Genomic DNA, 16,195 nt, shown 5'->3' on the forward strand with positions numbered 1-16,195 from the left:
AGACATCCTCACTCTTGGGTTCAGTTACACCAAACAAAAATTCACATTCCCCCAAAGACCAAAGTTGGGGCAGCAATTATGGTATTTCGGTGATAATTTCACCGAGAGGTTCCAAAATTGTAGTTCAATCCATATTCTTTTTACCCAAGACCCTTCAAGATCTTCTAACCAATTGGCAAGAATATTGAAAAATCATAGGTCATGGATATTTGGACCTGATGCCGTCAAGAAATGTCTGAAATAAAAATGAAAGAGTCTTATTGGTGAAAACCCTCACGGACATCGTAAGCTGATAGTAAGTAGAGAAATAAAAATGAAAGAGTATTATTAGTGAAAACCCGCAAAGGTCACTATAAGGCAATGGTGAGAAGATAAATGAAAGAAACCAGCGAGTGAAAACCCGCAAAAGGAATTACTGATCAAAAAAAGGATCCACAACTCCATGGCATCAGCATAGTCATAGGCAGGGTTTCTCGGTTCAAGATAAGAGTTGTGATAAGTTTTTGAGAATTGGACAGTTTGTATAGATCATGAAAGTAGCAAAAATATTTTATCTTTTATTCTTTACGTTTTAGATTTTTATTACATGTTAATTGCATTTATAAAATACAAAATCATAAAAAATACATTAGTCATTTTGCATTTTAGCAGTTTAGGTTTAAATTAGTTAGCTTCCTTTTATTAATCTACAGTGTAGTTAATTGATTACCAGATTAAAATAGGTGAATAGGTTAATTCTGCAAATTAGTATTAAAATTAGAGTATTAACTTAAGTAATTAAAGTTGAAAAAAATTAAGGGAGGAAGAGAGAGGCTTGAAATCATACTGGGCCAACCTTATTGGGCCCAGTTTCAAGGCCATTGAACTTTATACACGTCCAAATACCTAGTCCAGGAAAGACCATCTGTGGGTTTAAGTGAAACGACATTGTTTAATCTCTAAACGTCACCGCTTCGAGTCAATTTAGTCAAAGACTAATGTCAATATAACGACTCGGCCGGTCGTTTCATGAGTTACCGCTTCGTTTCCCCCATTTCTACTTCTTTATATATTGTTCACTAGTATTATGTGGTATCGGGTTGGTTGGTCCGGGTTCATAGTGGTTTTAGAGAGGAATGAAACACTTAGTCTTTTTTAAGTAAGCTTAAGTTGAAAAAGTCAATCAGATGTTGACTTATATGAAAAAAGTCTCAGATGTGAATTCTGATGGTTCGGATAGCTTCATTAGGTAATTTGGGATTTAGCAGCATGATCAGAATGTATTTTGGGGGTCCGTGGTAGATTCAGGCTTGAGTTGGCGAAATTGGAAATTTAGTATTTTTCGGTCGGCGGTGGAAATTTTTATATAGGGGTTGGAGTGGAATTCTAAAAATTGAAGTAGGTCCGTTGTATCATTTGTGACGTGTGTGCAAACTTTTAGGTCATTCGGTTGAGGTTTGGTAGACTTTTGGATCGTTTGTGAAATTCGGAAGTTTGGAAACCCTTAGGCTTGAATCCGATGGTGATTTGATATTTTGATGTTGTTTTGAGTGTTACGAAGGCTGGAACAAGCTTGAATTATGTTATGGGATGTGTTGGCATGTTTTCTTGAGGTCCTGAGGGCCTCGAGTGTGTTTCGGATGCTCAACGGGGTATTTTTGGACTTGAGGAGATAGCAGGGTTTCTGGTATTCTGTTGTAGACATTTTGTTCTTCGCAATCGCGTAGAAGAGTCTGTGATCGCATAGGCTTTGTGGGGCAGAGGTGAAATTTGTTAAATGCGATTGCGAAGGTCAGAATATGGTCGCGATTGGTTGGGAGGTTATGGTTCATGAACCCGTGGCCAAAGTCGCGTTCGTGTAGAAGAGAAGGAGCTGGTGTGAAGTGGTGAGGTTTGTTCTATTCGATCGCGTGAGTTAGCAGAGGCAGTGATTCGCGATCGCGTGGAGGTTTACGCGATCATGTAGGGTTAAATGAGTGCAGTCAATTTTTGTGCTTCACGATCGCGAGGGCATTTCCGCGATCGCGATTAAGGAAAAATACGTGGGCAGAATGTATATAAGGCCATCTTCGCGATTTTTAGGCCATTTCTCACCATTGTTGAGCGGTTTTGAAGCTTTTTGAGAGAGATTGAAGAGGGATTCGAAGGAAAACACTTGGAGGTAATATTATTTAACTCAATACTCGATTCTATGGTGATTTCTAACTAATTAGACATGAAATTAGTGGGATTTAAAGCCTAAAATTGGGGAATTAGCGCTTGAAATTGGAGAGTGTAAATTGGGGAGGGGCCATTTGAGGTCCAATTTTGATGTTCTTGGTATGTATGGACTCATGGGAGGATAGGTATTCTATTGATGTGATTTTTATCGGATTCTAAGACGTGGTCCTGGGGGTCGGTTTTGACCAATTTCGGGATTTTTTATATAATTTGATTATTTTCGTGTGGGCTTTGTTCCCTTAGCATATATTGATGTTATGATTCTGATTTTGGGTAGATTCGACGAGAGTTAAGGCTGAGTCGAAAGGCAAGGGCGTCGCGAAGTAGCATTTCATCTGGTTTGAGGTAAGTAACGATTGTAAATCTAGACCTGAGGGTATGAAACCCCGAAATTTCTTACTGTTTTGATAAATGAGTTGACGCACATGCTAGGTGACGGGCGTGTGGGCGTGAACCCGTAGGGATTGTGGCTTGGTTCGTATCGTGGCGACTGTATAGTTGTATATTTTGATATACTATATACGATATACATGTGTTTTAGAAATAAATCTGTTAACTTGGGCTGAATGCCATGTTTGGGGTCTTTGTGCCGAACTGTTTAGACCCTTAGGGGTATTTTACTACTTTTCTCACACTGTTTGTTTGGAAGCATATCCACAGTCATGAGTATACTTGTTTATTATTGATTCAGTTTCATTACTCTACTTTCAAATATATGATAACTGTTTTGGGCTGAGTTCCGATTAATTTTATATATATATATATATATATATATATATGTATAAAATTAATCGGAACTCAGCCCAAAACAGTTATCATATATTTGAAAGTAGAGTAATGAAACTGAATCAATAATAAACAAGTATATGTATATATGTATATATATATATATGTATATATGTATACATATATGTGTGTGTATATATATATATATGTATATATGTATATATGTATATATATATATATGTATATATGTATATATATATATGTATATATGTATATATATATATATGTATATATGTATATATATATATAAATATTTTGCCGTAGTAGGCTTGCTCATATGCGCTTGGCCATACTAGGCTCTGTATCTCGACCAACTGAGCTCGCTCATAAGCGCTCAACCATAGTAGGCTCTGTATATATACATACATATATATATATATATATATATATATATATCGGATTGCACGCCACAGCGATATGTTCGATCGAGCTCTGCGCAGTAGTGATATAGCGCTTGGGCTATAGGAGCCCCTCTGGAGTCTGTACACCCCGAGTGAGCGTAGTTGCCTATATATTATGGATCGGGATGCACGCCGCAGCGGTATTTATTATGTTATATCTATAGAGCGGGAGTGCTGAGTATGAGTACTGATTGATGAGAGTTGAGTCACGAGCGACTGAGAGGCTTGCCCAAGGGGCTATACTTATGAGTGATACCTTGCCTGAGGGGCTTGTTTATGAGAATTTTTGTTTTCACTCTTTTTTTATACTGAGCCTCCACTGAAAAAAATGTTGAATAAATGTTTTAAAGAGGTTTATTGAAACTAGAGTTTTTACGAGGTAACTGGTTATTGAACTGCAGATTTAGACTTTGATATTTCTGTTGAGATTCTTGCTTAAGTATGCATATGATTTTTAAATGCTCGTCACTGCACTCAGACTCTATTTACTTTAGTTACTTACTGAGTTGGCGTACTCACATTATTCCCTACACCTTGTGTGCAAATCCAGGCGCCAGAGCATCATAGTGAGAGCCTCCAGCTCATTTAGAGTCGTATCCGGAGATTGCAAGGTAGCTGCATGGCGTTCGCAGTCCTTCCTTTCTCCTTCCTATCCTAGTACATTGTATTTTAGACTTATTTTATATTAAGCAGACAGTGTTGAGTTGTAATTAGTGGCTCATGACTAGTGACACCAGATTCGGGCTGTGTTGATGTATTTATGTACTTGTTTTCGCGTATTTCTTTTGATATTTTAAAAATGAAAGATTTGAGACTTAGTCTGTCTAGATAATACAAATTTTACAAAAGATCTTCTATATTGTTCGTGTTGTTTCGGCTGGCCTAGTACTGTGATCGGTGCCATCACGCTCGGGGTATTTGGGGTCATGACAAGTTAGTATCTGAGCCTAAGTTACATAGGTCTCATGAGTCATGAGCTAGTTTAGTATAGTCTCGCGGATCAGTACGGAGATGTCTATACTTATCCTTGAGAGGCTGCAGAACCTTTAGGAAAAACTTCACATTCTTGAAATTCCTGTCACGCGAATCTGTTGACTCTGATACTAAACTTTTGTTACTCTATTCTCTTACAAATGGTGAGGACACGCATTACCGGTCGGGGCAGACGACCACCAGTACCACCAATTGGGGACACTAGAGGCTGAGGTTGCTATCAAGGCCGATGTAGGGGCAGGGGTGTAGCCTACACAACAGCTAGGGCAGCACCTGCAGATCCACCAGCCGCCCCAGTTTAGGATTAGGTCCCAGTTGCGGATGCTCCAGCAGGACCAGCTCAGGCACCGGTTGTGCCAATTGTTATTCCGGGCCTTTAGGAGGCCCTAGCCCATATTCTATCAGTATGTACTGACCGGGGTCAGGCGGTCTCAGTTACTATGGCCGCAGCTACTTCTCAGACTCCCGTTGCTCGTACACCTGAGCATATTGTGTAGGGACTTCAGACGCCGGGAGCACCTCCAGCCTAATCGGTTGCACCAGCCCAGGATTATGTGGTACCAGTTATGCCTGACAACGAGCAGTGTCGATTGGAGAGGTTTGGTAGACTTCAACCTCTGACTTTAAGTGGTGCAGAGGGCGACGATGCCCAGGATTTCTTGGATAAGTGTCAGAGGATTCTTCGTACAACAGGTATTCTGGAGACTAGCGGGGTAGCATTTACTACTTTTCAGTTTTCTGGAGCTGCCTTTACTTGGTGGGAGGCTTATGAGAGGCGTAGGCCTATTGATGCAGAGCCTCTTACCTGGCAGCAGTTCTCCGTTCTTTTTTTAAGAAGTATGTGTCATAGTCTCGTAGGGGGGAGTTGTGTAGGCAGTTTGAGCAGTTGCGTTAGGGTGATATGATTGTGATGCAGTATGAGATGAGGTTCTCAGAGTTAGCTCACCATGCTGTTTAGTTGGTTCCTACGGATAAAGAGAGGATCATGAGGTTTGTTGATAGCCTCACATATCAGCTTCAGATTCTCATGACCGGTGAGATGGTGTCAGGTTCTACTTTTGAAGAGGTTGTTGACATTGCTTGTGAGATTGAGTCAGTTCGTCACCAAGAGCGAGATGAGAGAGAGGCCAAGAGGCCTCGGGGATCTGGTTGCTTTGGTGGTGTTCCTTCGATAGTTCAATTTTAGCATGGCAGAGGCCGTCCATTCATACATGCTCAGTCAGCTTGCCCAGTTCATCATGGGGCATCATCGGGCCATGGTTCTCATAGCTCACATCAGGGCCATTCATCACTTAGTGCCCTACCAACCCAGAGTTTGTCCCGTGCCCCATCGATCCAGGGTTCTTCCATACCAGGTCCTTCTACTGGTCATTCTGGTGATAGGAGTTCCCTTCAGTCCCCGTTCTCCGCACCAGGAAGTTGTTATGAGTGGGGAGAGTTTGGACATATGAGGAGGCAGTGTCCTCGTCTTCTTGAGGGTCCGTCTCGGCAGAGGAGTCAGCCCTCGACTTCAGCTCTAGTTACTTCACCACCCACTCAGGTAGCTAGGGGGTAGGGATTAGTCAGTTAGGGGTCGCCCTAGAAGGGGAGATCGATCAGGTGGTGGTCAGGCCCATTTCTATGCACTCCCAGCTAGACTAGATACTATTGCTTCAGATTCCGTGATTACAGGTACTATCTCAGTTTGCCACAGAGATGCATTTGTGTTATTTGATCCTGGTTCCACTTTTTTATATGTGTCATCATATTTTTCTTGTTATTTAGATACGCCCCATGAGTCTCTTGTTTTATCTATTCGTGTATCTACTCCGATGGGTGATACTATTATTGTGGACCGTGTATACCGATCGTATGTGGTGACTATTGGGGGTCTGAAGACCCGTGCGGACCTTTTGTTGCTTTGTATGGTGGACTTTGATGTGATATTGGGCATGGATTGGCTATCTCCATGTTATGCTATATTGCATTGTCATGATAAGACAGTGATATTAGTTATGCCAAGGGTGCCACGAATTGAGTTGCGAGGTTTGACTGATTTTGTACCCGGTAGGGTGATTTCGTTCTTGAAGGCCCAACGGATGGTTGGGAAAGGTTGTCTCTCATACTTAGCTTTTGTGAGAGATGTCAGTGCGGAGACTCCTAGTATTGATTTTGTTATGGTAGTGAGGGATTTTCCCGATGTGTTTCCTACAGACCTGTCGGGCATGCCACCAGACAGGGATATTGATTTTGGCATTTATTTGGTGCCGGGCACTCAGCCTATTTCTATTTCACTGTATCGTATGGCACCGGCGGAGTTGAAGGAGTTAAAGGAGCAGCTTCAAGAACTCCTTGATAAGGGGTTTATTCAGCCTAGTGTGTCGTCTTGGGGTGCGCCTATTCTATTTGTGAAGAAGAAGGGTGGCACGATGAGGGTGTGCATTAATTACAGGCAGTTGAACAAAGTTACAATCAAGAACAAGTATCTTTTACCTCGTATCGATGATTTATTCTACCAGCTTCAGGGAGCAATAGTGTTCTCCAAGATTGATCTCCGTTCAGGGTATCACCAGTTGAAGATCAGGGACTCGGATATTCTTAGGCCAGCTTTCAGGACCCGATATGGTCCTTATGAGTTCCTTGTGATGTCTTTTGAGCTGACCAATGCCCCAGTAGTGTTCATGCATTTGATGAACAATGTGTTTCGATCGTATTTCAACTCGTTCGTTATTGTATTCATGGATGATATTCAGGTATACTCGCATAGTCAGGAGGAGCGCATGGAGCATTTGAGAGTTGTGTTGCAGGGATTGAGGGAGGAGAAGCTTTATGCAAAGTTCTCCAAATGTGAGTTTTGGCTCAGTTCGGTGGCTTTCTTGGGGCACGTGGTGTCCAGTGAGGGTATTCAGGTTGATCCAAAGAAGGTAGAAGAGGTTCAGAGTTGGCCCACACCATCCTCAGCCACAGAGATTCACAACTTTCTTGGTTTGGCGGATTATTACCATCGGTTCATTCAAGGATTTTCATCTATTGCATCACCATTAACCAAATTAACTCAAAAGGGTGCTCCATTCAGGTGGTCGGATGAGTGTGAAGCGAGCTTTCAGAAGCTCAAGACTGCCTTGACCACAGCTCCAATGTTATTTTTGCCATCAGCTTCGGGTTCATATATAGTGTATTGTGATGCTTTGAGAGTTGGTATTGGGTGTGTGTTGATGCAGGAACATAGAGTGATTGCTTATGCTTCTCGTCAGTTGAAGCCCCATGAGAAGAACTACCATATTCATGATTTGGAGTTGGCTGCCATTGTTCACGCATTGAAGATTTGGAGGCATTATTTGTATGATGTGTCTTGTGAGGTGTTTACTAATTATTGTATCCTCCAACACTTGTTTAAACAGAAGGATCTCAATTTGAGGCAGCGGATATGGTTTGAGCTGCTAAATGATTATGATATCACTATCTTGTACAATTTGGGAAAGGCTAGTGGCTGATGCCTTGAGTAGGAAGTCAGTGAGTATGGGCAGTTTGGCATATATTCCTATTGGGGAGAGACCTCTTGCGGTTGATGTTCAGGCCTTGGCCAATCAGTTTGTGAGGTTGGATATTTCGGAGCCCAGTCGGCCTTAGCTTGTGTTGTTTCTCGGTCTTCCTTGTTTGATCGCATCAGAGAGCGCCAGTATGATGATACTCATTTGCTTGTCCTTAAGGACAGAGTTCAGCACAATAATGCCAGAGATATGACTATTGGTGATGATGGGGTATTGAGGATGCAGGGTCGGATATGTGTGCCCAATGTGGATGGGATTCGGGAGTTGATTCTAGAGGAGGCTCATAGCTCGCGGTATTCCATTCATCCGGGTGCCGCGAAGATGTATCAGGATTTGAGATAGCACTATTGGTGAGGGAGAATGAAGAAGGATATTATGGGATTTGTAGCTCGGTGTCTCAATTGTCAGCAGGTGAAATATGAGCATCAGAGACCGGGTGGATTGCTTTAGCAGTTAGATATTCCAGAGTGGAAGTGGGAGCGGATCACCATGGATTTCGTAGTTGGGCTCCAACGGACTTTGAAGAAGTTCGATGCTAATTGGGTGATTGTGGATCGGGTGACCAAGTCTGCGCACTTCATTCCTGTGTGTACTACCTATTCTTTCGAGCGGTTAGCAGAGATTTATATCCGAGAGATTGCTCGCTTGCATGGTGTCCCAATTTCTATCAATTCAGATAGAGGTACTCAGTTTACTTCATAGTTTTGTAGGACCGTGCAGTGAGAGTTGGGTACTCAGGTTTAGTTGAGCACAGCTTTTCACCCTTAGATGGACGGGCAGTCCGAGCGCACTATTCAGATATTGGAGGACATGTTGCGCGCTTGTGTCATTGATTTTGGAGGGTCATGGGATCAGTTTCTACTGCTTGCAGAGTTTGCATATAATAACAGTTATCAGTCGAGTATTCAAATGGCTCCATATGAAGCTTTATATGGGAGACGGTGTAGATCTCCAGTTGATTGGTTTGATTCGGGCGAAGCTAGGCTTTTGGGTACAGACTTAGTACAGGATGCTTTGGACAAGGTGAAGGTGATTCAGGAGCGGCTTCGTACAGCACAGTCGAGACAGAAGAGTTATGCTAACAAGAAGGTCCGTGATGTATCTTACATGATTGGAGAGAAGGTTCTACTGAAGGTTTCACCCATGAAAGGTGTTATGAGATTTGGGAAGAAGGGTAAATTGAGTCTTCGGTTCATTAGGCCTTTTGAGGTGCTTTAGAGGATTGGAGAGGTGGCTTATGAGCTTGCTTTGCCACCCAGCTTGCCGAATGTACACCCGGTATTTCATGTTTCTATGCTCTAAAAGTATATTGGCGATCTATCTCATGTTTTGAATTTCAGCACGGTTCAGTTATATGATGGTTTGACTTTTGATGTGGAGCCAGTAGCTATTTGGAGCGTTAGGTTCGAAAGTTGAAATCAAAGGATATAGCTTCAGTGAAAGTGCGGTGGAGAGGTCGGCCCGTGGAGGAGGCTACCTGGGAGACCGCGCGAGAGATGCGGAGCAGATATCCTCACCTATTTGAGGCTTCGGGTATGTTTCTTGACTTGTTCGAGGAGGAACGTTTGTTTAAGAGGGGGAGGATGTAACGGCCCAGCCGGTCGTTTCATGAGTTACTGCTCTGTTTCCCCCATTTCTGCTTCTTTATATGTTGTTCAGTGATATTTTGTGGTATCGGATTGGTTGGTCCGGGTTCAGAGTGGTCTTGGAGAGGAATAAGACAGTTAGTCTCTTTTGAGTAAGCTTAAGTTGGAAAAGTCAACCGGATGTTGACTTATGTGAAAAAGGTCTCGGATGTGAATTCCTATGGTTCGGATAGCTTCGTTAGGTTATTTGGGACTTAGGAGCATGATCAGAATGTATTTTGGAGGTCCGTGGTAGATTCAGGCTTGAGTTGGCGAAATTGGTAATTTGGCATTTTTCGGTCGGTAGTGGAAATTTTGATATTGGGGTCGAATGGAATTACGGAAATTGGAGTAGGCCTGTTGTGTCATTTATGACGTCTGTGAAAAATTTCAGGTCATTCGATTGAGGTTTGATAGACCTTTTGATCGTTTACGGAATTCGGAAGTTTGGAAATCCTTAGGCTTGAATCCAATGGTGATTTGATGTTTTGATGTTGTTTTGAGTGTTTCAAAAGTTGGAATAAGTTTGAATGATACTATGGGATGTGTTGTCATGTTTGGTTGAGGTCCCGAGAGCCTCGAGTGTGTTTCGGATGCTCAACGGGGCATTTTTGGACTTGAGGAGATAGCAGGTTTTCTGGTATTCTGTTGCAGACATTTTGTTCTTCGCGGTCGCTTAGAAGAGTTTGCGATCACGTAGGCTTTGTGGGGAAGAGGTGAAATTTGTTCAATGCAATCGTGAAGGTCAGAATGCGATCGCAATTGGCTGGGAGGTTATGGTTCGCGAACGCGTGGTCAAAGTCGCGTTCGCATAAAAGAGAAGGAGCTGGTGTGAAGTGGTGAGGTTTGTTCTATGCGATCGTGTGGGAGAGACCGCGATCGCGTGAGTTAGCAGAGGCAGTCCTTCACAATCACATGGAAGTTTATGCGATCGCTTAGGGTTAAATGAGGGCAGTCAATTTTTGTGCTTCGCGATCGCGAGGGCATTTTCGCGATCACGATTAAGGAAAAATGCCTGGGTAGAATGTATATAAGGCCATCTTCGCGGGTTTTAGGCCATTTCTCACCATTGTTGAGCGGTTTTGAATCTTTTTGAGAGAGATTGAAGAGGGGTTCGAAGGAAAACACTTGGAGGTAATATTTTTGAACTCAATACTCGATTCTATGTGATTTCTAACTAATTAGACATAAAATTAGTGGGATTTAAAGTCTAGAATTGGGGAATTAGGGCTTGAAATTGGAGAGTAAATTGGGGATTTTAGGGGTTATTTGAGGTCCGATTTTGATGTTCTTGGTATGTATGAACTCATGGGAGGATAAGTATTCTATTGATGTAATTTTTATCGAATTTCGAGATGTGGGCCTAGGGGTTCGGGTTTGACCAATTTCGAGATTTTTATGTAATTTGATTATTTTCGAGTGGGCTTTGTTCCCTTAGCATATATTGATGTTATGATTCTGATGTTGGGTAGATTCGACGCGAGTTGAGGCTGAGTCGAGAGGCAAGGGCGTCGCGGAGTAGTATTTCATCCGATTTGAGGTAAGTAACGATTGTAAATCTAGACCTGAGGGTATGAAACCCCGAAATTTCATACTGTTTTGATAAATGAGATGACATACATGCTAGGTGACGAGAGTGTGGGTGTGCACCCGTAGGGAGTGTGGGTGTGCACCCGTAGGGATTGTGATTTGGTTCGTCCTGTGGCGATTGTATAGTTGCATATTTTGATATACTGTATACGATATCCATGTGCTTTAGAAATGAATCCGTTAACTTGGGTGAATGCCATATTTGGGGCCTTTTGCTGAACTGTTTAGACCCTTAGGGGTATTTTACTACTTTCCTTACACTGTTTGATTTGAAAGTATATACCTGTTTATTATTGATTCAAATTCATTACTCTACTTTCAAATATATGATAACTGTTTTGGGCTGAGTTTCCCGATTTCACTAAAATGCCAGAGTAGCTGTGAGGTTAATGATTGAGAGAGAGGTCGAGGACCTGATGGTGAGGATTATATATATATATATGGATCGGGTTGCATGCCTCAACGATATTTATATTTATGGATCGAGATGCATGCCGCAGCTATATATATATATATGGATCGGGCTGCACGCTGCAGCGATATGTTGGATCGAGCTGCGCGCCGCAGCGATATAGTGCTTGGGCTGTAGGAGCCCCTCCGAAATCTGTACACCCCTAGTGAGGGTAGTTGGCTATATATTACAGATCGGGTTGCATGCCGCATCGGTATTTATTATGATATATCTATTAAGCGGGAGTACTAAGTGTGAGTACTCATTGACGAGAGTTGAGTCACGAGTGACTGAGAGGCTTGCCCGAAGGGCTATACGTATGAGTGATACCTTGCCCGAGGGGCTTGTTTATGAGAATTTCTATTTTCACTCTTCTTTTATACCGAGCCTCCACTGAAAAAAAATGTTGAATAAATATTTTAAAGGTTCTTTTTGAAACTAGAGTTTTTACGACGTAACTGGTTATTGAACTGCAGATTTAGACTTTGATATTCCTGTTGAGATTCTTGCTTAAGTATGCATATGATTTTAAATGCTCGTCACTGCACTCAGACTCTATTTACTTTAGTTACTTACTGAGTTGGCATACTCATGTTACTCCCTGCACCTTGTGTGCAGATCTAGGCACCAGAGCATCAGAGTGAGAGCCTCCATCTCCTTCAGAGTCGTATCCGGAGATTGCAAGGTAGCTGCACGGTGTTCGTAGCCGTGACTTCCTCCTTCCTATCCTAGTACATTGTATTTTAGACTTATTTTGTATTAAGCAGACAGTGTTGAGTTGTAATTAGTGGCTCATGACTAGTGACACCAGATTCGGGCTGTGTTGATGTATTTACGTACTTGTTTCCGTGTATTTCTTTTGATATTTTAAAAAAAGAAAGATTTGAGACTTAATCTGTCTAGAAAATACAAATGTTACAAAATATCTTCTATATTGTTCGTATTGTTTTGTCTGGCCTAGTACTGTGACAGGCGCTATCACGACCGGAGTATTTAGGGTCGTGACAGTCAACCCTCCAACTTATTTGATCCAACGGTCGAGAACTAGTCTCTCATTCAGCATATAATTGTCCTAATAGCCCGACCCCTGACCTATAGATCTCCCTCTCTTACCCTAGTTCTGCACCACCACCAAACGCCCATCTCTACCGTGGGAAATTGCCTCACAACAACAGACGAACTCCAAATTATCACCCTATAATCCTATTACCTTCCTCACTCCCAATATCTAATCAATCTCTCCTAAACCCCCTCAAGCTTAATGAATAGTAGATCTAGAAGTGTCCAAAAAATCTAATTTTTCCCATTTATGTATCTTCCCTAATTTCGGATCATTGGAGATCCAAACCAACATCAATCCTCTTGTTGAGAGCTATCTATTGATGGTGGTTTTGACTTATTTTATGGCCATCAGATTCCCATCAAAATTCGTTGACCAGCCCAACCCTTTCCCAAGCATTTCAATGAGTTTTCCTTCGGGCAGTAGGAGGTATTGCTACATACAATACTGATTTGCATGGAAAAAACCGACCAGTGCTCATGTAGCAATTCTTACAGCTTGACGGATTTTCTTTTGGACGCTTGGTATTGATGCGATAGGTATATGCTCCCCTCTGTTATTCCATATGTCTTCATCCTTATGATTCTATTGTTGTTATGTTGTTTGTTTTCTTGTCATATATGAAATACGACATGTTTAATTCCTTATTATTTGGAATTAGAACTAAAACCCCTATTGTTTGTCCGATTTCATTTTAGTTGATCAATTTATTACATGAGTTAACTTGTTTAAATCTTGTTGTCAATTCCCTATGTGTTAGTGTTCGATTACTGATGATAGGCTACAATTACGTATTTTAGTTACTTATTACATTCCAATTTACTACACTTTAATTGAGTTTGAGCTTTCATCGCTAGTGTTTTACATTAATTGTGTGTTGTATGCCTTGTAGGAGTGATTTCGAGCTATGTGGATGTTATGAAATGAATTCAAGTGATTGGAGCTTTGAAGTCTGAGTAAAATCTCAAGGAATTAAGCCAGGATAGTGTTCGGGGGTCAACGGATGATAGTTAGAACAAACGAAGAATCGAGTAAGTATATTGCGCACTGTCTAGTTAAGTACACATAACGTTTTTTCTCAGAACTTCATTTGGGCGTAACAATATATGGTTGGAAAGATAAATCAAAGGTCTACAACTTTCATGTTTTATGTTTTTCCAAATTCTAAACGGAACAGGGTGAACTGTGCGCATCAAGTGCACGGCCGCGCTCGTCAGGCTGAATCAAAGTGGATATGTGCGGTTCAAGCGCGGTCGCGCACGTCCTGTCCAAGAAAAGTGTTATTTTTCGTGTAGGAGAAGGTATAATTATTTGGGACCGACCATACTTGGTATATATACATGGAAGAATGGTATTTTGAGGACTTTTGACATAATTTAGACCTAAGGAGGCTAAGGAGAAGAGAGATTCGACCTAAGGAGGCAAGAACACATTAGGAGCAAGGCGGAGAATTCTTCCACGAGTTTTTTCACTTCCTTCTTCCTATTTTCATTGTTGGTTATGAATTTGAGTATTGTGTTTTTATATACTTTTATGAATAGCTAATTTATTATCTAGCGTTTTGATGGAACCTTTTGGAGGATAAATTCTTGTTATGTTTCTATATAATTGAGCTGTTGGATTTCTCTACTTGTTCAACTACGTGTTTGTTGTTGCTGATTGAATGGCCATCAATTGACTATACCTATTTAGTGTGTACTGCTCGAGAGAGAGTACATATTTAGGTAGTTGTTGAATAATATCACTCCTAACGTATTTAAGAGATCAATACGGAGGATTTAAAGGTGGGATTAGAGATAACAAAACCTTGGTGCGATCATAGTGAGCGATGAATTAGTGTTAGCTAGTATAGTTCGAGAGAATACATCTAGTAAATTGTGGTAGTTGCTCGAGAGAGAGCTACGACACTCAGAGTACTCTCGATCGGTAGAGAATACTTAGGCGAAATTATAGAAGATGTAGCGGGGAGGATTCTCACAATTGGGGAAATCATAACTCTTGACCTCCTAATCTTTTCTCCAACCCTTAGTATCCCTAGTTTTTTTTTAATTTACTTCTTTATTTTGTTAGTTAATTAGTTAGACATAAAAATCTTAATATTATAACTTACGAATTGTTCGAGCTTGTCTTCTTGGTGATATTGAACAGTTGTAGTGAAACCTTAGTTCTCTGTGGGATTTGACTCCGGACTTTTAGACCGGATTATATTTGCAGCGACCGCTTATCCTTTTTAGGACTAGAGTTACGCATGCTCGAATTTTGGCGACGTTGCCCGGGGACTAACGGTGTAGTTGTAGTTGTATATATTGCTAGGGTTCATGTTTGAACTTTTATTTTTTTGTGTTTTTTTATAACTGTTTATTTGAGAAACATGACATCTTGGAATTATGGTAATTTAGGTGTAGATAATTCTACTATTGATATCCATACATATTGTGAAGAAAATTACCCGTGGCAAAATTTTCAAAACGTTCCTGAGAGCGAGTTATGTGCACCAACTCAATCTTATTTGTGGAATGTGTGTGATGTATGTGGTGGTAAAAATGGTCACTTTTATGGTTGTGCTTATATTTCTTATCTTCCCCCAACCCCTTACTATGATGTTTCTACCTTTTCTTGTGAAGTTAACAGGAACAAAGAACCTAGGGATGTAGACCCGAAGGAGATCAAGGATATGTTAAAGTGCCTTCTGAAACAAAATAATGAAAAACAAGTGCAGATAGAAAGTCAAGAGGCAACTATTCACAAGTTGGAGGCTCAATTAAGTCAAGTGGTTGGAGCTTTTAATGCTCAACAAGCCAATATTGAGGATAGCAGCCAAGAAGAACATGAATTTGAGGTGTTAATGGGGAGGTCAGAGTAGAACATCGACAACCTAGCCAACTACAATGTGAGGATGTCAATGTTCAAGAAGTGAGACTAGAGCCAGCCAAGAAATTTGAGGATATAAATTTTGTTGACTCTAGTATCATAGATGTTGAGGATGTTTAAAGTCCTAAAGTTCATGTGTTTGAGTGCATTGGTCCACACTCCAAGCATTTTTCCACATTATGATTGGATGATGATATGGAAATAGAGTCAGCCGAACCAATTGAAGAGTCAAGGAATAAGGAACAAGATGCATATATTCTGGAATTCTTATTGCCAGAAAGTCAGGATTATATACCTCATACAAAGGCCAAGGAGTGCAGAATACTACATTATTTCCTTGGGCCAGTTGGATTCGTTCTACCACCCCATGACCATAATCATAAGCTTGAATCAAAACTTGGGGTTCAATTCATAAGCTCGAGGTGGAGGCAAAAAGTGATTCACGTCGTGCCGCGACATTAAATCAAGCGCTTGTTGGGAGGCAACCCAGCTTTATTTTTTTATTTTTAATTTAGTTTCTTATTTTATTTTTTATTATTCTTGTAGTGTCGATTCTTGATTTTTAGGAGCATGGAATGCAAAGCCATTGGAAGGATGCAACAGCAAACCAGATGGTTGGAACTAAGTGAAAGGTACCCGCACGAAGGACCAGGCCTGGGAGAAGTCTGAGTACACCATGAGATGTTAGT

At 41.2% G+C, this 16,195-nt stretch overlaps 1 protein-coding gene across 1 annotated transcript; it reads left to right on the top strand.

Moving 5' to 3' along the window:
- The first annotated feature begins 8,818 nt into the window (after positions 1–8,818).
- Positions 8,819–15,498, top strand: LOC138879470 (uncharacterized). Its single transcript, XM_070159082.1, has 2 exons — positions 8,819–9,083; positions 15,260–15,498. Exons 1-2 carry the CDS (start codon positions 8,819–8,821, stop codon positions 15,496–15,498), a joined length of 504 nt encoding a protein of 167 aa, XP_070015183.1.
- The last annotated feature ends 697 nt before the right edge of the window (positions 15,499–16,195 follow it).

This window comes from Nicotiana sylvestris, chromosome 10 (assembly GCF_000393655.2).
Source record: "Nicotiana sylvestris chromosome 10, ASM39365v2, whole genome shotgun sequence".
In the NCBI taxonomy this organism is placed as follows: Eukaryota; Viridiplantae; Streptophyta; class Magnoliopsida; order Solanales; family Solanaceae; genus Nicotiana; species Nicotiana sylvestris.